Genomic DNA, 26,631 nt, shown 5'->3' on the forward strand with positions numbered 1-26,631 from the left:
TCATGTACTATATTAGGAAGGGTTGGCATGCATGGCACTCTCCAAATATGTACACAATCGGTGCAAGACCTGGTTTGCTGTATCTGTTAAAACATGACTTTTTGTGTATATAGATACCAGGTTCTCTTTGATAATGGTTCTTAAAATAGGTAGGTTAATTCTAGTCTTTGAAGCTTTTTCTTTTATTTTTTATGCAAAAATCACTGGGCCAGATTCATAAAGAAGATACGCCGTCGTATCTTCGAATCCGGCCGGTCGTATCTATGCGCCTGATTCATAGAATCAGGTTACGCATAGATCTCCCCAAGATCCGACAGGTGTAACTGTGTTACACCGTCGGATCTTGGCCTGCAATTCTAGGCCGGCCGCTAGGTGGCGATTCCATTGCGGTCGGCGTAGAATATGCAAATTACTCGTTACGCCGATTCACGTACGTCCGCTTTGCCCGTCGCTGTAAATTTACGTTGTTTCCGTAGAGGTACGCGTCGTAAAGATAAAGATGGGCCCTAGGTGGTCTAGCCAATGTTAAGTATGGCCGTCGTTCCCGCAACAAAATTTGAAATTTCACTTCGTTTGCGTAAGTCGTCCGTGAATGGCGCTGGACGCCATTTACGTTAACGTCGAAACCAATGACGTCCTTGCGACGTCATTTAGCGCAATGCACGTCGGGAAATTTTAGGGACGGCGCATGCGCAGTACGTTCGGCGCGGGAACGCGCCTAATTTAAATGGTCCACGCCCCATTTGAATTAGGCGGGCTTGTGCCGGACGGCTTTACGCTACGCCGCTGCAAGTTTACAGGCAAGTGCTTTGTGAATCAAGCACTTGCGCTGAAAACTTGCGGCGGTGTAATGTAAATGAGATACGTTACGCCGCCGCGCAGCTACGTGAATCTGGCCCACTATGTCTACTTTAAAATCTTTTATACAGCTGCCGGGACAGCTGGAGCTTGACCTCTAACACTAATATCGGTTACACGAAGGGGAGTAGCTATTGGCAGTATGATAATTTTGCGTTTTTATTAAGGCCTTTCCCATGGTGACCAGTTGGGGGGAATAATGAGTCATGTGTTTATGTGCCCTCGCTGACTCGCCAGTAACCTAGCGTTATGGTACTGTACTGTGCAATGTGCACTTGGCTTGCAATTTGCAAACTCACTTTGCAATTTTGCTTTTGGTTTATAAAGCTGATTTCTTGGCATTCCACATTCTGAAATATGTTTACTGACAGCAAAAAATTGTTCGAGCTAGTTTTCCTATTTATCATCCAAAATAGCTTTAAGTGATATGTTTTTCGTATCCTGGTTTAAGGAAACACCGTAAAACCTTGGATTGCGCGCATAATGCGTTCCGGAAGCATGCTTGTAATCCAAAGCACTTGTATATCAAAGCAAATTTTCCCATAAGAAATAATGGAAACTTAAATGATTTGTTCCACAGCCATTTATTCAGTTTATAGTCCATATAAAAAGATTATAGCAACATGATGGGTTGTGTAACCATAAAATGACGCTACTCTTATATCAAGACATCGCTTGTATGTCAAGTCAAAATTTAGTAAAAAATTTTGCTGGTCTTGCAAAACGCTCTCAAACCAAGTTACGCTCAAACCATGGTTTTACACTATGGCCCGGATTCACGTAGCACTTACGCCGACGTATCTCGAGATACGCCGCGTAAGTGTAACTATGTGCCGTCGTATCTGTGCGCCGTGCCCACAGAACTAGATACGCCTGAAAATAGGCTTCTTCCGACCGATGTAAGTTTTCTATGCCGTCGTATCGTGGGCGCATATTTACGCTGGCCGCAAGGGGCGCTCCCATTGATTTACGATTCAAATATGCAAATGAGTGAGATAAGCCGATTCACGAACATACTTGCGCCTGGCGCATTAATATACGCGGTTTACGTAAGTCGTACGTCAGGCGTAAAGTTATGTCTCATAAAGCAGGTGTAAGTCAGCAGCATCAATGCAAATGGCTGCATCAGGGAACACAGCCGTCGTTATTTACGTTGTTTACGTAGTACGTGAATAGGGCTGGGCGTAGGTTACGTTCATGTCGTAGGCAGTGATTCGACCTATCTTAGGCGTTCGATCCGACGTGATTCTGAGCATGCGCACTGGGATACGTCCATGGGCCGGCGCGAATGCGCCGTTCGTTATTCGTATCTTGATGGCGCTCGGCCCATCATTTACATGGGGTCACGCCTCATTAGCATGGCTCACGCCCACTGCCACTTACGACGAGTTGCGCCGAGGGAACCCAGCGTAGTTTTGGGGGGCAAGTGCTTTGTGAATACTGTGCTCGCTGCTCCGCGCTACGTCGGCGTAGCGTATATTCGATACGCTTCGCCGGCATAACTCTGCGCCAAGGTATGTGAATCCGGGCCTATATATATCTATATATATCTATATATAATGTGTGTGTGTGTGTGTGTGTGTGTGTGTGTGTGTGTGTGTGTGTGTGTGTGTGTGTGTGTGTGTGTATATATATATATAAACAGGTCCATTTCACCTTCAAACCTCTTCCACATAGAGGCTCTCATCGTTGGCCTTTCTTTTAAAAATACGGATCTTCTGGCTATAATGGTGCCCCACTGGTTTCAGTACTTTCTGAGGCCCATGACATGAAAAACAAGAGTCACTTTTGCATGTCTGTGGAGCTCTTTTGTATGTTTTTAAAATTGGTAGTTTTCATTTTTTTACTTGAATTTTTCGAGTCTTGTCTTGTAATCGTAGTGCCAAAGGGAACTGCTGCTAAAAGCCTGCAATCTGCACATCTCTGTGGTTTGTGGTGCCGGGGTTCCGTCAGATTAGTCGACCCATCAGAATTGGTAACAGAAGTGATGTTTTGTTGCCGCCATCTTGCTACACCCCGCACTCCTCCACAGTAAAGACGCACTGAGAAGGGGGCAAGCGGACATCTTGTTACACCCATCGGAGTTTTGCATTTTACACTTTTTTGTAACAGTAAACTGAGTTGATATAGTGAACTACAGTACTTACAACTCCGTGTATATGTTTACATGTTGAATTTTAAAAGCTGCAAACTTCTGTCCGATTAGCAAGCCTGTGAGATTAGCAGGCTTACCGCTGCTTTTAAAATTCAAAATGTAAACCGTTAAACAGAGTTTTAACCACTTAAGACCCAGACCTTTAGGCAGCTAAAGGACCTGGCCAGTTTTTGCGATTCGGCACTGCGTCGCTTTAACAGACAATTGCGCGGTCGTGCGACGTGGCTCCCAAACAAAATTGGCGTCCTTTTTTTCCCACAAATAGAGCTTTCTTTTGGTGGTATTTGATCACCTCTGCGGTTTTTATTTCTTGCGCTATAAACAAAAATAGAGCGACAATTTTGAAAAAAATGCAATATTTTTTACATTTTGCTATAATAAATATCCCCCAAAAATGTATAAAAGCATTTTTTTTCACTCAGTTTAGGCCGATACGTATTCTTCTACCTATTTTTGGTAAAAAAAATCGCAATAAGCGTTTATCGAGTGGTTTGCGCAAAATTTATAGCGTTTAAAAAATAGGGGATAGTTTTATTGCAATTTTTTTTTAATGACGGCGCCACAGTGAAGAACGGGGAAGCTGTCCCCATTCTTCAGCTCCGGGGACCAATCTCGGGGACTACAGCGGCGATCGGGGCACGGAGCTTCGGACCGGGTCGCGGGCGCTCGCGACCCACGGCTGGGCACTTAAAGAGGACGTACGTGTACGTGCTTGTCCCCAGCCGTGCCATTCTGCCGATGTATATGTGCAGGAGGCGGTCCTTAGGTGGTTAAAGTGGTACTAAAGCTTTGTGGTTTAAAAAAATAAAAATAACAAACATGTCATACTTGCCTCCACTGTGCACTTCGTTTTGCACAGAGTGGCCCCGAACGTCCTCTTCTGGGGTCTCAAGGCAGCTCTCGTGGCTCCTCCCCGCAAGAGCTAACCCCCTCTGGAAAGCTCTCGCCGGAGGGGGTTATCTTGCAGGCACGCTCCCGTGTCATACAGTCGGCGGCCATAGCCGGGTGTGTGACTCGGCCCCACCCCTGATGCACCGTGTCATTGGATTTGATTGACAGCAGAGCGAGCCAATGGCTGCGCTGCTATCAATCTATCCAGTGAAGAGCTACGGCGCCCGGGCAATGATCGAGCGCGTTCGCGACTTTCCATGGCTCAGGTAAGTAAACTGGGGGGGGTGCTAAACGTCGGATGTTTTTTCACCTTTAAGATGAAATAACATGTACCTTTACAACCCCTTTTAAGTACTGTATTTCACTATATCAACTCGGTCTACTGTTAAAAAAAAAAAAAAAGTGCAAAACGACAATGGGTGTAACAAGATGTCCGCTTGCCCCCTTCTCAGTGTAACAAGATGGCGACTTCCGTTAACAATTCTGACGGGTCGCCATATCTGGCGGAACACCGGCTGATGGAGCTTTGCAATGCTCCCCACATGGAATGAACAAACAAGTCAGCCTCTCTCCAATGACGTTGGTCTTTACAAAGCTTTTTTATTTCAGGACTAGATCACAGTCCAAGATCATGATGATTAAGCACTTTTTAGGTGAAACTTGTCAGAGTGAGGCCTGGTCTGGATGGACCCTTCTGTGATCTAGTCCTGAAATAATAAAGCTTTGTGAAGGCCAATGTCATTGGAGTGTGACCGACTTCTTTGTTCATTGCCTTGAACCATAATGGTCACGCAACACTAGTACCTACAACTTCATCGCAAAAAATGGTATCCATTTCAAAACCTTTTACTGTGATCACTGTTTTGTGTTCCAAAACAATACTATATTTATTACTCTGGTAATGTGTCGAGAAATGAAAAATTTATGACGTTGATGTTTATAAGCTTTAATCGTCTTTCCTTTTATCTACAGGAATCGCCTACCTTGGGGGAGCATGCAGCGCTAAGCGTAAATGTGTCCTGGCAGAAGACAATGGTCTTAATTTGGCCTTTACTATAGCTCATGAGCTTGGCCACAAGTAAGATTTTACAAAATATTTTGTCACCGTACTTTTAAAGTCATTTCTACAGTATTTCCTAAACCACTGGGAGGGGAAAGTATTAAAGTGGAGGTTCACGCAAAAAGTTAATTTTTAACATTAGATTGAGGCTCATTTTGTGAAGGGGAATCGGGTGATTTTTTTTAAATCGAAGCAGTACTTACCGTTTTAGAGAGCGATCTTCTCCGCCGCTTTCGGGTATGGGCTGTGGGACTGGGCGTTCCTATTTGATTGACAGGCTTCCGACGGTCGCATACATCGCGCCACGATTTTCCGAAAGTAGCCGAACGTCGGTGCGCAGGCGCCGTATAGACCCGCACCGACCGGCTTCTTTCGGCTACTCGTGACGCGATGTATGCGACCGTCGGAAGCCTGTCAATCAAATAGGAACGCCCAGTCCCGAAGACCATACCCGGAAGCGGCGGAGAAGATGTATCTCTAAAACGGTAAGTACTGCTTCGATTTTAAAAAAAAACACCCGATTCCCCTTCACAAAATGAGCATCAATCTAATATTAATTTTTTTTTTTCGGATGAACTGAAAAAATGTAATATATTTTTGAAAAAGTTGCATTGTCCTTATACAGTTACATTATGGGATTCTTGCATCTAGTCTAAAGCCTCGTACACACGATCGGATTTTCTGCAGATAAAGCGCCAGACTTTTGTCCCCTAAGCTAGTAGGAGCGGCGGGGCGAGGGTGTGTAATTCAGATTTTTTTTTTAAATTAATTCTGCACTAACTGTTTTAACAGGGGCTGGGGAAATCGGGGTACAAAACCGGGGACAAACCTGGTCCGCGGACAGTGTCCTCAATCCGGGAACTGTCCCTGGAAACCGGGGATGTCTGGTCACCCTACTATACTCGGTTATGGTGGTAGATTGAAAATTTCAGATTTCCGTTCTCTCCCGATGACAGTGGTTCTCATGACATAAGGTGAGGGCGAGTCTTCCCACAGGGACACAGACCGCAATGAAGAATGTCAGAATTTCCAACCCTGCTCCACTCTAATATATATATATATATATATATATATATATATATATATATATATATATATATATATATATATATATATATATATAATATAAAAAACCTTTGCTTTGGGTATACTATCGCTCTAAAGCATGTTCCCTAATAGCTTTTATATGGTGGATTAAAAAAGGGATTCACTGGGTCAATGAACCACTCTATTTGTGGCCATAAAAATCTTGAGAAGATCGTTATTCCCAAAACCAAATACAGTATCCTTAAGGAACATACTTCATATACTCACTTACAGCTTACATCACGTTTTCTCTAAAGATCCTTCATCCGACAGACTTTCAGCTGATCTGTATTTATACTTTAGGACAGAAGCATGACTAAAACCCTCAGGACCCTATGCGTGCGTGTGTATACATGTAATGTTTATGTTGACCTGTACATTTTTGGTTGCAAGTCCTCCCCATGCGATGGTTATGAGAAAAGATGTTCTAAAATAACCTTACGGATTATCATTACTGTTGGTTATAATTGACCGGTATTAACTCTTTGTGGTGTGTGTTCTGTTGTCCCACATGCCCTATGTACCAGAAATGAACCCGTTAATTAGTTTTCTTCTGGCGCAGGACAGCCGTCAAGCTGTGTTTTGGTTCTCAAAAGAATTTCCAGCTGTGGAGGACCCCAAAGAAACTGTCACAGTAAATACACTGGATATGGTCTGGATGGCATCTGCAATAGATAAGAGACAGCAAGGGGGGGCAATTAAGTGCAGCAAGGTGGAGAGGTGGACACGGCACACAATAATTGGCAAGTCAGTGTGTGGATGATCTCATGCATTACAGTCATTGGTGCATCTACAGCTTGGAGGAGGCATCCAGGATCCCAAGATGGAGCTGCTGCAAAAGGCTGGAGTGTGGTAGCTGGGGGGGGGGGTGAGAAAAATAAAGTAGTATGTGTGTGGACCAATGGAGGCAACAGATCATCCACACAGCTGGGAGTCCTTTTTGAAAACCATGATAAGCACAATTTGTTTTACTTCATGTGAGTTGCTGACTGTCTTCATTCTAATGTTTATACTCCCACTACACTTGTAGGCCTAGATCCACGAAGAAGTTACGTCGGAGTATCTATTGATACGCCGCATAACTTCTAGGATGCTCCGGCGTATCTTTGTTTTGTATCCACAAAACAAGATACGCCTGAAGCTGGGCTAGATCCGACTGACGTACGTCTTAGTACGCCGTTGGATCTAAGGTGCATATTTACGCTGGCCACTAGGTGGCGCTTCCGCGTCGAGTATGCAAATTAGCTATATACGCCAATCCACAAACGTATGTCCGCCCGGCGCATTTTTTTACGTAATTTCCGTAAGGCTTTTTTTGGCGTAATGTTACCCCTGCTCTATGAGGCGTACGCAATGTTAAGTATGGACGTCGGGCCAGCGTCAAATTTTCCGTTGTTTACGTAAAACATTCGCAAATAGGGCTTTACGTAAATTACGTTCACGTCGTCTAGGCATTGAGCGGGTGTAATTTAATTAGAAAATTCTACGTGATACTGAGCATGCGCCGTACGAAAAAAAGCATCATTTACGCGGGAGATCTTCCATTGATGGTCTCCATAAAACGTTATTCTTTTGGCCATTTTAGCTTTAGTATTATTTTAATTAAATTATTTTTATTGTAAGTTTTGAGATAATTATTCAGAACAGAGCCTTTTGGGCATACCCAGGCTCAAATATATAACAAAACAATGAAAATAACCCAACTATAAACCAAGTTTTCCTAATTCTATTAAAACAGTTTTAACTGTCTCTTTCCGCCAGTGAAGGCCAGAATAATAGGAGTCTCACCATTCGATCTTGCATGAAGGGTTTACGTTAAATAATGCCCAATGCTATGAAGGTGCTTGGTTTACGATTGCATTGCTACAATTTTGTGAATGGTGCTTGATCTTTTTTAATTGTTCTGCACAATTTAAGGGTTGGTCCACCCAAAACTGATGCTTGGGGATTGGGCTTATTGGCGTTTTCCAGCGATAGTGTTGTTGTTGTTGAAGTAAGACTAATCTTTCTTGCCTTTGCACTGGTTGAATTGAGGATTATGGGAATTGGCAGGGGGGATCTCGCTTCTGAAGTTCCCCAAGTATATAAAAAAAAAGCCAACCGGTGGTTTACCGCACTGGTTTCTACCCATAACCCAAACATTTTTTTGGTTGACTGGCCTTTAATTTTAGGCTTGCCTAGACATCGCAGGTGCTTGGTAATCAATCTGAAACGCTACTCCTTTTTAAGAATTTTTACTAGATAAAATGTCCTTTTGATTGTATGTGTATTTTATATACTAAAAGCTAATACACCAACATGAGAAAAAAGGAGGGAAGGAACAAACCTGGGGATTCTTTAGGTGTCAATTAAAAAAATGGATTGCAATTGATAAAGTGTATAAGTTTTATTACAATAAAAAATTCCTTGTAATATCATTTGTTATATTGAAGGCATATACAGACACTACCACTCTACATGTTTTGCTTCAAAAAGCTTCATCAGGAGATGCAGGTGTACTGTGTTATATGCAGATATATTTAGACCTAGGTTTGAGAAAATGGACAGAATAAGTCCTAAATAATTTCAGTAGATGCCTTATTGATTGATTTTCACGTGGACCACAGGAGGGAGGTAGATATATGGGCCCGGATTCACATACAGAGGCGCTTATTTATGCCGCCGTAGCGTATCTCCTTTATGCTACGCTGACACAGCGCAGAGAGGCAAGCACTGTATTCACAAAGCCAGTGCTGCCAAAACTGCGCTGGGTTTCCTAGGCGTAAGCCGGCGTAGGTGGAAGTGGGCGTGAGCCATGCAAATGAGGCGTGACCCCATGCAAATGATGGGCCGAGCGCCAGACAGATATGTATAACGAACGGCACATGTGCCGTCCCGTGGACGTATCCCAGTGCGCATGCTCAGAATCACGTTGGAACTACTCCCTAAGATACATTGGATCACTGCGTACGACGTGAACGTAACCTACGCCTAGTCATATTCACGTCCTACGTAAACTACGTCGGCGTGTGTTCCCTGCTGCAGCCATTTGCATGGATGCTGCCGAGTTACACCTCCTTTATGGGGCATAACTTTACGCCGGACGTATGACTTTACGCGCACTGCGTCGGACGGACGGACGTTTGTGAATCGGCGTATCTCCCTCATTTGCATATGTGAATAGAAAATCAATGGGAGCGCCAAATACGTCCAGCGTAAATATGCGCCCACTCTACGCCGGCATAGGCAAGTTGCGTCGGTTGGATGAAGCCTATTTTCAGGCATATCTTAGTTTCTGAGTCCGGCACATAGATACGACGGCGCATATTTGAACTTACGCGGCGTATCTTGAAATACGTCGGCGCAAGTGCTTTGTGAATCCGGGCCATGGTCTATTTCCTATATGGCAGCTATGAAGTTGGATCAATATAAGTTATCCTGCTGCCATACATATTGATGGAGGAATAGCAGATGGTAAAGAAAAACAAGTACGCTGAGTGTCCACCAGTCATGGGTTTACATACATCAGAGTATCTCATCAGATGAAATATAAATGCTTTATCATCGTTTCCAATGAGGGTGAAAATAGATTAAATCTATGCTGAAAAGCCAATCAAGGATATCGCTGGATGAGAGGAGAGATGCATACTCTCCCTCTCACTAAGCACCTCTGACTTTGATCTGGTGTCTTCTCTGGTCTGTTTGCCCTCACTTTCAAAAATGATAAACCAGCGTGTTCTAAGAGCCGGTTCACACAGGGGCGGCACGACTTCGGGGGCGACTCGGCCAGGCTACCTGAAGACGACTTCTAAGGCGACTTGCAAAATGACTTCTGTATAGAAGTCATTGCAAGTCGCCCCCGAAGTCGTACAAGAACCTTTTTCTAAGTCGGAGCGACTTGCGTCGCTCCTATTAGAACGGTTCTATTCACTAGAATGGGACGCGACGTGTCAGGCGGCTGCGTCGCCTGACGAGTCGCCCCAGTGTGAACCGGGTCTAACCCACTTTCGACAAACGGTAGAGAAAACTAAGCAGGGAATCCCAGTACTTGAGCATCAAGCACTAGACCGTGGTAGTGCAATGTGATTAAAGTCTTGGAAGTCAGCAAGGAAAGGTGATACCTGGGCGTGGGTATAAAGCTGCACACCCCCAATGATTATACAAGAAAAAGGAAAAATTACCCCGGGGGGCTTTGTGTTGCAGCAAAAAATAATGATAATAGATGTTGTAGAAATATTACAAAGGTTTTAATAGTGTTTTATGCGTCTCATAAAGAACATGTATATTATACTAAAACACAAAAGGTAAATGAATGGTCACAATAAAAACATGTATACATGAATTAGCAGTATATAAGTTAAGCCGCAAGGGCAAACCAGCAAGAGCATGGCATGGTCTTAATCATACAAACATGATGCACATAATACATAGTATAACCCCTTATATACTGCTAATTCATGTATACATGTTTTTATTGTGACCATTCATTTACCTTTTGTGTTTTAGTATAATATACATGTTCTTTATGAGACGCATAAAACACTATTAAAACCTTTGTAATATTTCTACAACATCTATTATCATTATTTTTTGCTGCAACACAAAGCCCCCCGGGGTAATTTTTCCTTTTTCTTGTAAAGTCTTGGAAGTCTTCTGATCTAGAAGGAGTCTACTCATTTTGTAATACACATCAAACTGGCTTATAATTAGTTTGAGCCATTAAGGTCCTTGGGAAAATATGTTTATATGTAATACAGGATCTGACATGGTCAAATATGGGTACATGGTCTGTATTTTTCTCTGTTGTAATTTCTAAATGCTTACTGTAAGCCTGTTCTTGGCTTACTGGATTTCATCCAGACCACATCTGAAAAAAAAAAAGTGTAAATGCTCTTTAGTGCATTTTATAATGAATAAGCACAAATGGATATTGTTGTTTGAAGTCATACACTTTAAGTAGTACATATTTTCTATGGTAAAAAAAGGTGCATTGTGTAACGTGATACATTAATGTGCATTGTGTAACTTTATTACACAGAAAATTTATATTGGGGGTATATAAGGACTCGGTCTGGTGTTAATTTTATTTTGTTATTTCAGGGCTTTTAACTCGTATATAGCTTTATTAATGAAACAAATCGTGTTTGATGAACTGATAATAATGTTGGTGGCCCCTTGAATTATGTTAATGGCCTTTGGTAGCCTCTTACACAGGGTCAGTGACCAATATTAGTCTCTTGCTCTGGGTTGTTGGCCTCTAATAGTCCCTTGTACAGTGGTTCTCAACCTGGGGGTCGAATGATGATTTGCCAGGGGTCACCGAATCCTGGGCTGTTCCTGAAGCCCACACCACTCTCCCAGCCTTTTTGGGGGCCACCAAGCAGGGCTATCACTAGAGCCTGTGGCAGCCCGGCTGTTCCTGGAGCCCACAGCTGCCCACTCAGCCTCTTCACAGGCACCCATTCAGTTCACGGCATGGCTGGGGGGCAGAGACTAGAGGTCAGCTGACTGGGGAGGAATGTGATGTGGGAGGGGCTGAAGGAGACCCTATCTCCTGATTGCGGCATCGGTGTCACTGCTACGAGACACCACAAATTCGGAGACACAGTGAAGCCGGAGACACAGTGAGCAACACTACCTGTGATTAGAGTTGCCATTAAAAGGACTCAGGTAGTGCTAAATGTCTGTGGGTAAGGGGCACAAATTACTTGTCTTGCCTTGGGTGCTGACAACCCACGCTACGAAAATAATTTTACTGTTAGGGGTCCCCACAACTTGGGAAATTTTATCAAGGGGGTCACAGCACTAGAAGCTTGAGAACCACTGCCCTTGTATAATGTAGGTGGTCTCTAGATCTTAGTTAAACAATGTTGGCTGTCTACACCTATTTCCTTGCAACATATTGGGGGTTTCTTTGTGTTCTGTGTTTCTAGAAGTCTCTTGCACAATGTTGATGGCCTCTAATGGCTTCTTGTAACAGGCCAATGGCTTTTCTGCATCAGGTGTGTGGCCTCTTTGTGATGTCTTTATTTTTTTACCATGTCGATAACCTTAGCTATCAGCCTCTTGCTTCAGACCTTTTGTCTATTCTGTTGATCTCTTGTAGTCTCTTTCAGCAAGTTGTTGCTTTCTCTTGCACTTTGTTGTTGGCCTCTAATAGCTTCTTGTTCTAGGCTAGTGGTGTCCAGTAGTCTTTTGCATCAGATGTGTGGCCTTGCCGATGACCTCTGATAACCACTACCTTCAAGCCAGTGTCTTCTGGTTGCCTATTGAAAGCACGTTGTTGGTTGGTTGGTGTTTAGTAGCCTCGTAGTTTTAGTAATTGGCGTAGTCAAAAAGATATGTTTGCCGACATCTTTTTTTACAATTTTCGGCATACCGTGTAACAGCCCAAAATCTATTTTCCTAGATTGACAGGGAAGATTTCATTTTGTTTGTTTATATTGCTTATTGCACGAGGTTTTATGGCTGATTTTAGGGGGTTCTGCTGTTAATTAGTAGCTGAAATGTGTTTAGTTATTTAACGTGTGTGACTTTCAGTGGTTATACTGGGATGATGCCTGCAGCTGCAGGCATCACCCTGGTATCGTTTTTTAGAGCTGGTGGGCTGACCCAGTGTTTCTCATCTCCAGCCCTCACGGCGCACCAACAGGTCACGTTTTCAGGCTTTCCATTATTTTGCACAGGTGATTTGATCAGTTTCACTGCCTTGGTAATTACCACAGCCGTTTCATCCGTTGGGGGTACCTTGAGGACTGGAGTTGAGAAACGCTGCGCTAACCAACTGCTCGATTGTTATTAGAAGCAGCGTGAGGGGACGTCGCCTTTCACAGCTCTCTCAAGCTCTCCTGTCCTATTGGATGACCTGAGTGACCGGCTGTCGCATCTGCTGGCTGGTCAGGACAGCCAAGCAAGGCCGGGATCGACTTTAATAGGCTGTTCGTAATGGTAACCGGGAAGGCGATGACATGACATCACTTAAAGACCCCAGATCTCTCCATAAAGAGTACCTGTCACATGCCTGTTGCTGTCACAAGTATTTTTGCATTCCTAGTGACAGCAATATAAGTGATCCAAGAAAAAAAAGAAAAAAAAAGCAACAGTATGAAAATAAATAAAATCGATAATAATAAAAAAAAAAAAACTGCCCCTGGCCTCCCATGCTTGCGCACAAAGGCAAGCACGCGTTTTGGTCCTGCACGCACACAAACAGCGACGGTCCCACAAACGAGTTATCATCGGGAATGTCAGATCATGGGCAATAATTCTAGCACCAGATGAACTCTGTAAATCAAAAGTATTAACCTGTAAAGGCTTTAGAGCATCTTCTAATTTACGTCATTTATTGCCATTGCACGGATGTGTGCAATTTTAAAGCGCAACACGTTTGCTATCTATTTACTCAGTATAACTTCATCTTTTATATTTTACAAAAAAATTAGTTTTTTGCTTCTGGGGCCTGTTTTGTATGTGGTCAGCAGTGTACAGTGATGGCACTGAAGGTTTGATATATTAGGTTGACCAGTATTTAGTCAACCTTTTTTCAAACAACATCTTCATCTGCATCTTCAATATACTTTTCAGGAATCTTCTGTGTGAATCAAACACCAAGTGACAGAAGAAGTGCATTTATATTGTTGGTTATTAATTGGTGTTAACACAAGGTTTGAGCTGTGATGTATGAGTAGGAGGCTTTCTGCCTGCAGCCAGAAATGATCTGTCAAAACTAGAATAACTGAAAGAAGAGTTAACCCTGTTTGAACTCAAGATTACGTTTTCCCTCAAGTAACACGCAGGAAGGCTGTCTCGGTACTGTACAGTCATGTATTTTACAATTCAAAATGGAAATACCAGGATATTTCTCATATGGATCTTTGGTACCAAAATTTTAATTACCGTATTTTCCGGCGTATAAGACTGGGCGTATAAGACGACCCCCTAATTTTCCAGGAAAAAATGTTGGTTTTGGGATATACTCACTGTTTAAGACTACCCCCTTCCTACTAGTCTTTCTGGAAGCTGAGGGGTAGCCAGAACCGCTGACAGAAACAGGCTTTTTTTAAATCTCACTGTGCCATTACATTACATGCCCCGACTGTGCCATCACTTGCCCCTCACTGTGCCATCACTTGCCCCTCACTGTGCCATCACTTGCCCCCTCTGTGCCATCACTTGCCCCCTCTCTGTACCATCACTTGCCCCTCTCTGTGCCATCACTTGCCCCCACTGTGCCTGAACTTGCCCCCCAGTGCAATCACTGCAAACAGTGCCATCACTCACTTTTCTTCTAAATAGATTTCAGGCGGTGCGGTGACAGTCTCCGTGCTGCGAGCGTCAATGATTTAAAAGACGCGCCTTTTCCTCAGACTGTCCTGTGTTAGGCGGAACACAAATTTTCCCAGCAGCGCCTCTGTTCTGTGTTCCGCCTATCACGGACGTCTTCTCATCTCGTCCGAGGATGAGAAGGCATCTGTGATAGGAGGAACACAGAACAGAGGCGCTGCTGGGAAGATTAGTGTTCCACTTATCACAGAACACTCTGAGGAGAAGGAGTGTCTTTTAAATCATTGACGCTCTCGCAGCACAGAGACCTACCCGGCGTATAAGACGACCCCCGACTTTGGATGCATTTTTTTGCATCCAGAAAGTCGTCTTATACGCCGGAAAATATGGTAAATTTTTCGGAAAGCTCATATAGTTTTCTAATGGTTATTGTGGTCAAATCGAAATTCATTTTCTACTGTGGTGATGGTAAAATTTGAAGGAGCAATTTTCCTCAAATTCCCATATATACTCGAGTATAAGCCGAGTTTTTCAGCACATTTTTTTTGTGCTGAAAATGCCTCCCTCTGCTTATACTCGAGTCACCTTTTTGCGCCTTATCTCCCGGACTTTGGGGACTTGGTACTAGCCGGCCGTGTGCCATCTTGACACACATGTAGCCCCACTCTTCCTCTACAAGTGTACAAAGTTTGTTGTCAAATCTGGGCACCCCTTCCATAGACTCCCATGTTAAATGGTCATTTCTCCTGTGAATTTGGGGACATGGTACTGGCCGGTCGTAGGTCCCCTGGACCCGGTACTTGACACACGTGTAGCCCCACTCTTCCTCTATAAGTGTACAGGCTCATGACTAAGCACTGATCGCAGTGCGAAACGCGTAGGCTGTATTCCACCCTTTGCTGTTATTTGTAGTGCATTTTCCATCCAATTTTTTTAAATAAAGACAACCTAAGGGTTTTTTTGGAGGTGCGGCTGTCCATCCTTTCAGTTTCTACAAGGTAAAGGAAGCTGTTTAGGGGGAAAAAAAATGTACCTTTACAACCCCTTTAAGAAAGGTCTGGATTCTTTCCTTAATGTACATAATATAACTGGATACTGACATTTATAGGTAAAGTTGATCCGGGGGGGAATCTGGAAGAAATTTTCCCCCTGCTGTAGCAAATTGGATCATGTTCTGCTGGGGTTTTTCGCCTTCCTCTGGATCAACTGTGGTTTTTTTTTATTTTTTATGGTTGAACTGGATGGACTTGTGTCTTTTTTCAACCTAACTATGTAACTATGCAGCTCAGCATCTGCATCCTGCTATCAAAATGCGGAAAAAGTGTGGCATTGCAGTTTTTGTATAGGACCACCTGTCTTGGTTCCATTGATTGCTTTGATTATTTAGGTCAGCAGGACCTAGTCACTATGTGGTGTGTTATTCTCAGTATGGTTACCCTTGCATGCTGTGTTTTAATAAAATACGAATGATCCTTTTTCATATTTGTGATGTCCTATTTTTATGACCCTAACAGACACCTTCAGCTGACAGATCTTGGGGGGGATAAAAGGTTGGATTATTTTAGACAATGGTCTATTGTGAGCCAAGGTTCAGACGAGGACCTGTTTTGGCTTTTATCCACATGGGAATCCAACATCGGGTTTGCTGCTTGCTCCAAAATATAGTTATTGTGAAGCAAAGATAATAACAGGAAGCAGCCTGAAGCGGCAATTGCCACAGGTGTGTTTTGCACATGAAGCGCATAGCAATTTAGAATGCGCTTGGAAATTGATGGAATTTGACAAAGGCTTCACTGTTTTGAAATCAGTGGCAGACACGAAGTACACTTTGCTGTCTACCATGTTACCTGTAGGTAGTGGTGATGTCGAACATACCTGGGTTTGGTTCGAGGTGGGTTGGGTGACTGTAGGTTTGTTTGTAAGTCGGAACAGTGGCGCAGGAAAGAGCGGTGATCTGCAGGCTTCACTAGGCCGGACCAGGCTGCGACGGGCAGTTTTAGCGGCCCGTCAGGCCACCGGACCATACCAGGCCTGTGGATGGGCAGGCAGGATGACGAGGGGGGCCCCTTAACTCGCAGCCAGGCCACGATGGCTCACTCCAGCAAGGCACAGGCCAGGAAGGTGGCCGCGGGTGTGCGGGATCGCCACAATACAGGACCAGGACACAGCAGGGTATGGAGAGGAACAGGCAGGCAGGTAATTAGGTTGTTTTTCAGCGTTTATGTGCAAGGATTTTCTATTTTTTTTTTAAAAGCCCATGGTGTGTGAAACACACCCAAAAACTCCACCTGGTGCCAAAAAAATTTGCACTCACATAAAGAGTGAAACACAAAAACATGCAACGGGTTCTACGTCTATCCTCCATAAAGGACCTGACCCTGATCCCCAGGGGTGTTGGGCTCCAGACGGGGACTGAAGTACTTCACATGGTCTGTGCAGCCGAAGCCAGACGGACTTTTGGAGAGTTTGCCGAAACAGAACCCACCCAAGTACTAGGTGGGGCTCCCCCGAAGGGAGACCCCATGAGAGCAGGCGAACTAAGCCAGAAGGCCATGTCCACCCACTCCCAAGACGTTCAGGGCAGGCCCGAGGACCAGCACCCTACTGATCACACTGTGACAAAACGTGACACCAAACATAAAAATACAAAAAAGTGACAAACAAGGGATAAATAAAGAGAAAGTGGGGGAGAAGGAAGATGAGGGAGAGTGAAAAGTGACCATCGTGCAATACGATGGCCGGCCCTCCGGCCAGGAAACAAAAATTCCTCTGGTCCCAGCCAAAAGGCCCAGCCCTAGAGGCAGGTGTAAAAAAAGTGTGATGGTGAAAGTGACCATGGTGCCAAAAAGCAAAAGTGCTGAGAGAACACCCCTGAACTGCCACTCCAGGGGCACATTCACCATGACCAACAGCCCGGACAGTCCCCTTCCCCACCAGGAAGGAACGAGAGCTCCGGAAGCTCATGGAGAGAGCCTGTTCAATATTCAAGCTCCCCGTCGCCTCTTTCGCTCATTACCTAATTATACTCGGGAGGTACTAGCCACATTATGACCCCCCCTTAACAGTAGGGCGATAGGGTGAGGTCGACGTTCCCTCTTGAGAAACTGGCAGGTTAGGAACTGCATCAAATCCAGGCCAGAAGGCCAGGGACCCGACACTTCAGCTTCAACCGCATAATTCTCCGTCCCGATCAGAAGGCTTTCACCTCCATGCCAGCAGGTTTTGCCACCGCCACCCCTTTCCACCTCGCCGTGTACTAGGGACGGTTAGCATAGCACCACCTCCTAGCAACTGATAAGAACAGATACTACACTTGATCTTAGCCAAAAGGCCGAGAAGCCCCTCACACAGCCGCAGATGAGAAATTCTTGGAGAGGAAGGATTAGAAGAACAGTTGAACTGTGCATCTGAACGGTGTTTGTCCTCCATGGACCGGGAAACATGGAGAAAGTCAGTGTGTACAGTGCAGCGGAGCAATGGAACAGGAGAAAGTTACTGAGAACAGTGCAGACTGTTGTGGCCGGGCAACACAGCAGTTCAGGAAAGACTTTAAACATAGTGCAGATCACTGTGACCGGGGAACGCATCGTTTGCAAGTTTGGACTAGCTGGGTGCAGTAGTTCACCTTTCGCCATGTGCTGCTAAATTACTGGGCCGTCGGGGAGAGGCATTGCAACGCCTCTGGCCCAGTCTTGGCATTCGAGTGACTTTAATTAAATAGTACAGCAATAGCAACTAAAATTCAGCCAGCGATCCGAGGAGCTATTTAGAGTTGCTCCTTATCCTACTGACCGTAAGAAAAACGGTTTGCAGCAAAGGATTTTGCACAGCTGGAAGGGAATCTAGAGGAGTGATACTCTGCAGAAGAGGAGGAGCAATAGTCTGCAGTGGAGGAGAGCAGAGAAGTAGACTGTGAACTTTGACTGTGCCTCATTATCGGTACTGAACCTATCCGTAAAAATTGCGGTTGCTAGGCGGATCTTCCTAATCTGCCTCTTCCTAGTCCGTGGCTGGTCTTCATCCTCGCGTTGTCTTCTGGAGAATGGTGCGTGCTGCTTTCTGGGAACTGTGTGTATCCCAGAGAGCAGCTGCCCATTTATACAGCGCCGCGAGACTCGCGCATACGCAGTAGGAAATGGGCAGCAAAGCCGCAAGGCGGATGGATGCCTTAGTGAGGATCGCGGCGCTGAAACCTGCAACGATCGAGGGCTCGACCTCGGGGGGCCGACATCGCTGGCACCTAGGACAGGTAAGTGTCCTTTTTAAAAGTCAGCAGCTACAGTGTTTTGTAGCTGCTGACTTTAAAAAAAAAAATCGAGGGTGGAACCCCGCTTTACAGCGGTTGTAAAGAAAAAATAAATAAATAACAAACTTGTTATACTTACCTCCACTGTGCAGCTCGTTTTGCACAGAGTGGCCCCGATCCACATCTTCTGGGGTCCCTCTGCGGCTATCTCTGGTCCTCCCTGAAAGAATTCCACACATTCATGCAAGCGAGCTTGCATGGTGTGGAGTCCTTGCGGGCGCGCTCCTGTGATACAGAGAGCGGCTATAGCCGCTCACTGTATCACTCCGCGCCGCGTCCTTGGATGTGATTGACAGCAGCGCCAGCCAATGGCTGCGCTGCTTTTAATTCATCCACTCTAGCCAATCAATGGCCAGGCTGAGCGGCGAAGAGGATGTCTGGGCCGAGCGCGGGACTTTCGAGGGACCAGGTAAGTATAACGGGGGCCTGTATTGCCTGAAGTTTTTTTTTATAAACTTTTACCTTTACAACCCCTTTAAGTGCTATGGGCGTCTCATATCTTCCTTACCCCTTCCAAGTTGTACCCCGCAATAAACTACAGCAAAGCAAATGCAAATGTCCGCTCATTGTCTCGGAATGGATGAATGGTGGTCTGGCAGCAGGGTGATGTGGTGGATCTTTGAAACTTGCGACAGTGTACCGCTACATATACTAAGTAGCCACAGATTCCCTTCATCTATAGCAGACCCTTATCCTACATGAGGGTCTGATTTAGATGTTAATGAGGGGCTCACAAAACTAAAATATCATTTTTTGAATTGTTTTTTATAACGCTTTTTACTTTTGGCTTCAGCTATTTCCTTAGTATTGAGACACTTGAGTAGCTTGAAATCAAAATAATATTCCCCATCCTTGTAAATGTTTAGTGATATTATGTTTACTAGGAATAAATCAAGGGTTCTCAGCCTCCGGATGAGGTTTCGCTCTCTTTGTTGCATTCATAGATTAACAAGTTGAAGTCAAGCTTGTGCTTGTCGGGTTCAAGTGATGAAACCCAACACTTATTTCAGGTTTCTCATTCATTCAGAAGTTTATTCAATAGCCAGTATGAATGGACATTATTGTGTCTGACGAATCAAAGAGAAACATACCTAAATCAATGATTTTCATATAAAAGGGCAATTAATGTCTCAAAAAAAAAGAAAAGTCTGCCTGTTTTTTCCTGCAGATGTTGAGATTGCGTCACGGTGGACCTAACCTGGTGATAATCAGGTCAATGTTAAGCCTCATACACACGATCAGACTTCATCCAACTTTTCTGTGGATTTTTGTCTGAAGGGCGTTGGCCGTTAACTTGTTCTTGTACAAAGATTTTTATTGAGAACACATCAACAGAAAAAGGAATACAAAAAAAAAAAAGCAATGGTGGACACACTATGAGCTATCATGTATAGAACTGGAGGCGTCAGAAAAGTTAGTCCGCAGTCCTGAGATTGATCCAGCTCCTAGGAATCCAAGGGCGAACATAGAAGACCAGCAATAGGATGTCCCAATCTTAAGGATCCTGCTAAATCAACCTTATGCTGGTTTAGATAACATACCGGCAAACACACCGGAGTATATGTAGAACTTAAAAGCGAAATGGCTATTCAATGTGCAACATTACAAAAAGGAAAATAAACTTAAAGTGGGAGTTCAACCATTTCTTTTTTTTTTTTTTTTTTTCTCCCCTTAGATTCCTGCTCGTTCGGTCTAGGGGAATCGGCTATTTGTATTAAAATATGATCCGTACTTACCCGTTTTCGAGATGCATCTTCTTCCGTCGCTTCCGGGTATGGGTCTTCGGGAGCGGGCGTTCCTTCTTGATTGACAGTCTTCCGAGAGGCTTCCGACGGTCGCATCCATCGCGTCACTCGTAGCCGAAAGAAGCCTAACGTCGGTGCGGCTCTATACTGCACCTGCGCACCGACGTTCGGCTTCTTTCGGAAAATCGCGACGCGATGGATGCGACCGTCGGAAGCCTCTCGGAAGACTGTCAATCAAGAAGGAACGCCCATTCCCGCAGCCCATACCCGGAAGTGGCGGAAGAAGATGCATCTCGAAAACGGGGAAGTACGGATCATATTTTAATACAAATAGCCGATTCCCCTAGACAAAACGAGCATAAAGCGAAGGGGAAAATGTGTAGGGTATGGGTGAACCTCCGCTTTAAAAAGGCACATAACAGAGGATAACATTAACCAAATTGTAAAATAGCGCATCGTGGGGCAGATTCAGATAGAGATACGCCGTCGTATCTCCGAGTCCGGCCGTCGTATCTATGCGCCTGATTCATAGAATCAGGTTTCGCATAGATCTCCCTAAGATCCGACAGGTGTAAGTGACTTACACCGTCGGATCTTAGGCTGCAATTCCAGGCCGGCCGCTAGGTGGCGTTTCGTTTTTTTATATGCGACAAATATGCAAATGAGGATTTCCGCCGATTCAGAAACGAACGACCGCCCGGCGCATTTTTTTTTTTACGTCGTTTGCGTTCGGCTTTTTCCGGGCGTATAGTTACCCATGCTATGTGAGGGGTATCCTATGTTAAGTATGGCCGTCGTTCCCGCGCCGAGTTTTGAATTTTTTTACGTCGTTCGTGAATACGGATGGACGCAATTTACGTTCACGTCGAAACTAATGACGTCCTAGCGACGTCATTTAGAGCAATGCGCGCTGGGAAATTTTACGGACGGCGAATGCGCAGTTCGTTTGGCGCGGGGACGTGCCTGATTTAAATGTTACAGGCCCCCTAGCCGCGGAATTTGAATTCCGCCGGGGGATTTACGATACGCCGCCGCAACTTTAGAGGCAAGAAAGACTCAAAAACTTGCGCCGGCGTAACGTAAATCAGATAGGTTACGCAGATCTAAAGATCCGCTGACCTATCTGAATCTCGCCCCATGTGTCCAAGACCAACAGGACCAAGCCTGTGGGCCCGAGCCACAAAGAATGAAGAAAGGGAGGATGAGAAGAAAGAGAACCAGCTAGAAGAGTAGCATGAACAAATGATATTGAAGAGAAAGAGAGAAAGACAAAAAATTAAAAATAAGATAAAAAAAATAAATAAGGAAAAATGGGATAGAAGAAAAAGGTCCACGGGGTGGGGGAACAGAGGCTCATCAAAGAGAAAGTAGCGTTGGATCAAAATGTGAAGGGTGATTGTGAGCCACCCAGGGTTGCCATACCCGGAGGAATTTGTCGTGGGTGTCCAATAACACGGCAGTAAGTTTCTCATTAACCATAATATCATTAATGCAGTTTTTAACTGCTGCAAAGCTGAGGACCGGGGTCTTCCAGGCCCTTGCTATGTTCAGTTTAGTTGCAGTAAAAACAGGCCGTGAACTTGTTCTGCATACACACGGCCCAACTTTTACATCCAACATTCACCATACCACATGGTTTTTCGGCTCTTTACTGCCACCCTTTGGGCAACTTCTGCTATTGTTGGCTGATGTTTAACATTGGTTTTGAGCATGCGTGTTTGTACATCGGATTTTGGTTGGACCAACTTGCGTACACACGATCGGATAAAACGTCATAACAGATTTATGGCCCAACAATTGGGCCATAAATTGTCATTAATTCAGCCAAGAATTGTCTGATGGAGCATAAACACGGTCGGATTTAATGACCCAACACGTTCGCCAGATAATTATGGCCATAAAGTTGGATCGTGTGTATGAGGGTGCATAGAATTTGTAAGGCTGCTTGGTATCTTTTAGGGGTTTCTGAAGGTCCAGACAGTTGAAGCGTTGATCATATGATGACTGCTTCTACATGAGAGTGTAGGCCCTGCAATTGTGGAAATGGAGGAGAAGACAACACAAGATTTGCAAAAAGACCTAACTATTGTTTCTGAGGGGAGAAAGCTGTGTCTTTGGCTTTCTCTGGATTCTGTTGGAAAAAAATGATGGTGAAACAGCGCAGATCCAACTGAAAATGCCCTGAATATATCTTATAGTGAGGAAATCTATACAAACATCTATGATCTATGACCAATCTAGATTGGTCATAGATGTTTGTATAGATTTTCTCACTATAAGATCTATTCAGGGCATTTTCAGTTGACTCCGCTACGGTCGTCAAATATTAAAAAATTATTCAGGAAAAAAAAAATGTATGTATAATATAATACAAAATATATATAATAATATGTATAAAGATACAAGTATACATTAGTAGCTATGAGTATACAGCAGGTAAAATAAGTATTGAACACGTCACCATTTTTCTAGGTAAATATATTTTTACAGGTGCTATTAACATGAAATTTTCACCACATATCGGTAACAACCCATGTAATCCATACATACAAAAAAAACAAAACATATCGGTTCACAAATGATGTGTACTAAAATGGAATGTCGGTGTAAGTGCTGTCTCTGCCCAAGATCCGGTGGGAGGAGCTGGTTGAGCCCTGTATTGAGACGGGGTGAGGCCATGCAAATCCGCCAGGTTGAGGGGGTCCTAGAAGGGCTAGTACTGGAAAGCTGTAAGAGAAATGGCTTCCTTGAGAAAACGTGGAAGGGGCTCTCTCCCGGCGGGATAGAGGGCTGCACTGACCCTGTCGGGGGTCGGATAGGAACTTCAAAAAGCCTATTGTGCATGTGCCCCTGGAGTGGCAGTCCAGGGGATACCTAAAAATCACTGTGAGTGAGACTTTGATTAGAAGGTACCACGGTCACTGCACCAGAATCACGCTTTTTTTTAAGCCCATGCCTCCTGGGCCGGGCCTTTTGGCTGGGACCGGAGGAATTTTTTATTCCTGGCTGGAGGGTAGGCACAATGGCCACCTTTCACTCTCCTCTCCACTATCCCTCTCCCCACTTTATTTTATTTATTCCTTTATTTGTCACTTTTTGTATTTTTATGTTTGTACACGGTTTTGCACTGTGTGACTGGTTGGGTGTAGGTCCTCGGGCCTGCCCTGAAAGTCTTGGGGGGGGGGGGGGGGGTGTGGACATGGCCTTCTGGCTTAGTTCGCCCTCTCTCATGGGGTCTCCCTTCGGGGGAGCCCCACCTAGTACTTAGGGGGGTTCTATTTCCACAGATCCCCCAAAGCATGGGGACCGTCTGGTTTCGGCCAGATGGACCAAAGTGTAAGTACCCTTTATCCCTGTCAGAAGCCTAACGCCCCAGGGTATTCTGGGCAGGGCCTTCTGATTTTAGAGGGCCAGTGTACACCGTTGCACGTTTTTGTGTCACCGCTTTGTTATGCACATTTTTTTGGCACCGGGTTAAGTTTTTTGAGCGTGTTACACACGCCATGGCCTTTCAATAAAAAAAAAAGCTGCGGTCGTCAATCATTACAAATTCCGAACTTTAGAGTCCTTGGCACGATATTGTGTATTCTTTTTGTTCATGTTCATGGATTCTGTAGTCCCAGATTGGGGCCTGGAGTTTGAATGTTCCAAAGTATCTTGGGAGGGACGGAATCTTCAATCCTGTATCCCGGATTTTACTGGATGCCTGCAGCCTTTGTGAATACACAGGTGTGCAGGGTCGTTATTGTCAAGCCCGAGGATAGCTCAGGGCTCTCAGTTTGGAGACGGCTCCCATATTGGAGACAGGAGGTCTTACCCAGGCGTCAGAGGTGCTCCAACCAGGAGTCAAGAGACCAGAGGTTTCAACCAGGCTTGAGCAGTTCCCCAGGAATGGAATGACATAGAAAAAGTGTTGAACACGTGAAGAAATGGAGCTGCAAAAATGCATTGAAAGCTCAGACACCAGCTAAAATCTATCAGTAATTAGAAAGCAATCCTGCCCCTTGTCAGTGCAAATTAATATCAGCTGGTTCAGTCTATAAAAAGGTGTCTCAATACCAAGGTGTCACACAAGAAACCTCTCATGATGGGTAAAAGCAAAGTGCTCTCTCAAGACTATAGAACAGTACCCCTTCAAGAAGAGTGGGCAAAATCGGACTTTGAGGCTCGTGGAAGTATAAAAAAATATATATTTTATTACATAAATTTACAAAATGTACACTAACAATGGTATAATGGAATGCAACTGATAACAATCACAATACAACCATTCAGAACAAGAGAATAGTGAAAGAATCCTATTGAAGTCGCCTATGCGTTTCACCGTGGGGCTTCTTCAGGACGAAATGAACAGGATTATTGCTACTATGTAGCCATGATTTTCACAATCTGTGAATAGTACACATCATATTAGTACAGCATAAAAAATGATAATGATGCTATTTACATAAAAGAAAAAATTCCTAAAACGTATATCTTTATCAATTGATTAAAACCAGCGAAAAAACACACACATTTTTGCAATACATATGGGTTACAATATGTGGCTACATCACCTGATACACAGCGGTGGATTTAATCATCCAGGAAGATTCCAATGATAGATGAAATATATACCGATGGTAGTAGATAGTACAAAAAATATGTTTAGAGTTCGATGATCTGATAAAGAGGGGGAGGAAAAAAGCAATAAGCGCATATTTACGCTAACAATATATGTATATGTGTATAACCTTCAGCATTATAATATACGCCTATATATATATATATATGTCTACATGCGTATATATGTCCATGGAGAAAAAAGAGAAGTAAAGAAAATAAATTGTAAAGTCTTACATCCTATAATATATAATAGGGCAACAAGTAAACCATGTTGATTGGAAACATACCGCAGGTCCAGGCCAAATATGTCAATAATGACATGAGCAAATACACATTACAGTCCCCAGGCAAAAGAAGACGTGTCGGGGATAGAGATGCAGGTAACCGAATCCCTATTCAGAGTGGAAAGGCAACACATGGATGCAAAGAAAAAAGGAAGAAAATGAGAGAAGAAAGGGGGAGAAAAGATAATAAATAAAATAAATATATTGGAAGTCCACGTCAGGCGGAGACGTATCTAAATATTAGACAATGTCTTTGAACCATTACATATAGCAAATGCCAGACATAAATACCTTAAAAATCCACTAGGGGACCTAAAGCTGGGGCAAAAGACAGCTCACAGAGGCAAACATAAGGCCATCCATCAATAAAGGAACAGCATCTCCCATATAACAGAGATCGTCTTGCAAACACCTCTGTGGACATATAATAAACAGAGCACGGTGGCCTGACGTGGACTTCCAATATATTTATTTTATTTATTATCTTTTCTCCCCCTTTCTTCTCTCATTTTCTTCCTTTTTTCTTTGCATCCATGTGTTGCCTTTCCACTCTGAATAGGGATTCGGTTACCTGCATCTCTATCCCCGACACGTCTTCTTTTGCCTGGGGACTGTAATGTGTATTTGCTCATGTCATTATTGACATATTTGGCCTGGACCTGCGGTATGTTTCCAATCAACATGGTTTACTTGTTGCCCTATTATATATTATAGGATGTAAGACTTTACAATTTATTTTCTTTACTTCTCTTTTTTCTCCATGGACATATATACGCATGTAGACATATATATATATATAGGCGTATATTATAATGCTGAAGGTTATACACATATACATATATTGTTAGCGTAAATATGCGCTTATTGCTTTTTTCCTCCCCCTCTTTATCAGATCATCGATCTCTAAACATATTTTTTGTACTATCTACTACCATCGGTATATATTTCATCTATCATTGGAATCTTCCTGGATGATTAAATCCACCGCTGTGTATCAGGTGATGTAGCCACATATTGTAACCCATATGTATTGCAAAAATGTGTGTGTTTTTTCGCTGGTTTTAATCAATTGATAAAGATATATGTTTTAGTTTTTTTTTTTTTTTTATGTAAATATCATCATTATCATTTTTTATGCTGTACTAATATGATGTGTACTATATACAGATTGTGAAAATCATGGCTACATAGTAGCAATAATCCTGTTCATTTCGTCCTGAAGAAGCCCCACGGTGAAACGCATAGGCGACTTCAATAGGATTCTTTCACTATTCTCTTGTTCTGAATGGTTGTATTGTGATTGTTATCAGTTGCATTCCATTATACCATTGTTAGTGTACATTTTGTAAATTTATGTAATAAAATATATATTTTTTATA

The 26,631-nt window shown here is 43.7% G+C and overlaps 1 protein-coding gene, 2 long non-coding RNA genes and 1 pseudogene across 5 annotated transcripts in view; 2 read left to right on the plus strand and 2 right to left on the minus strand.

Moving 5' to 3' along the window:
* The window catches only part of ADAMTS17 (ADAM metallopeptidase with thrombospondin type 1 motif 17), a 449,726-nt gene that overhangs the window by 222,067 nt on the left and 201,028 nt on the right, over positions 1-26,631 (plus strand). For both annotated transcript variants that reach the window (XM_040342328.1, XM_040342327.1), the window contains one exon: positions 4,877-4,982. In XM_040342328.1, the coding sequence (XP_040198262.1) occupies positions 4,877-4,982 (106 nt within the window). The remainder of the gene's footprint in view (positions 1-4,876; positions 4,983-26,631) is intronic.
* On the minus strand, positions 17,506-17,649 carry LOC120933987 (annotated as a pseudogene).
* Positions 19,879-26,498, plus strand: LOC120931151. The gene is made up of 5 exons (XR_005747830.1): positions 19,879-19,888; positions 23,270-23,272; positions 25,812-25,916; positions 26,145-26,250; positions 26,420-26,498. It is a non-coding gene; the product is annotated as an uncharacterized LOC120931151 (long non-coding RNA).
* LOC120931150 lies at positions 24,674-25,679 on the minus strand. 2 transcript variants are annotated; one of them, XR_005747828.1, is made up of 4 exons: positions 25,544-25,679; positions 25,256-25,360; positions 24,920-25,025; positions 24,674-24,752 (listed from the first exon to the last, which is right to left on the minus strand). It is a non-coding gene; the product is annotated as an uncharacterized LOC120931150 (long non-coding RNA). The 2 variants fall into 2 exon arrangements; XR_005747829.1 differs by lacking the exon at positions 24,920-25,025 and having other exon boundaries at positions 24,679-24,752.

The sequence above is a fragment of the Rana temporaria genome, chromosome 3 (assembly GCF_905171775.1).
Source record: "Rana temporaria chromosome 3, aRanTem1.1, whole genome shotgun sequence".
Taxonomy (NCBI): domain Eukaryota; kingdom Metazoa; phylum Chordata; class Amphibia; order Anura; family Ranidae; genus Rana; species Rana temporaria.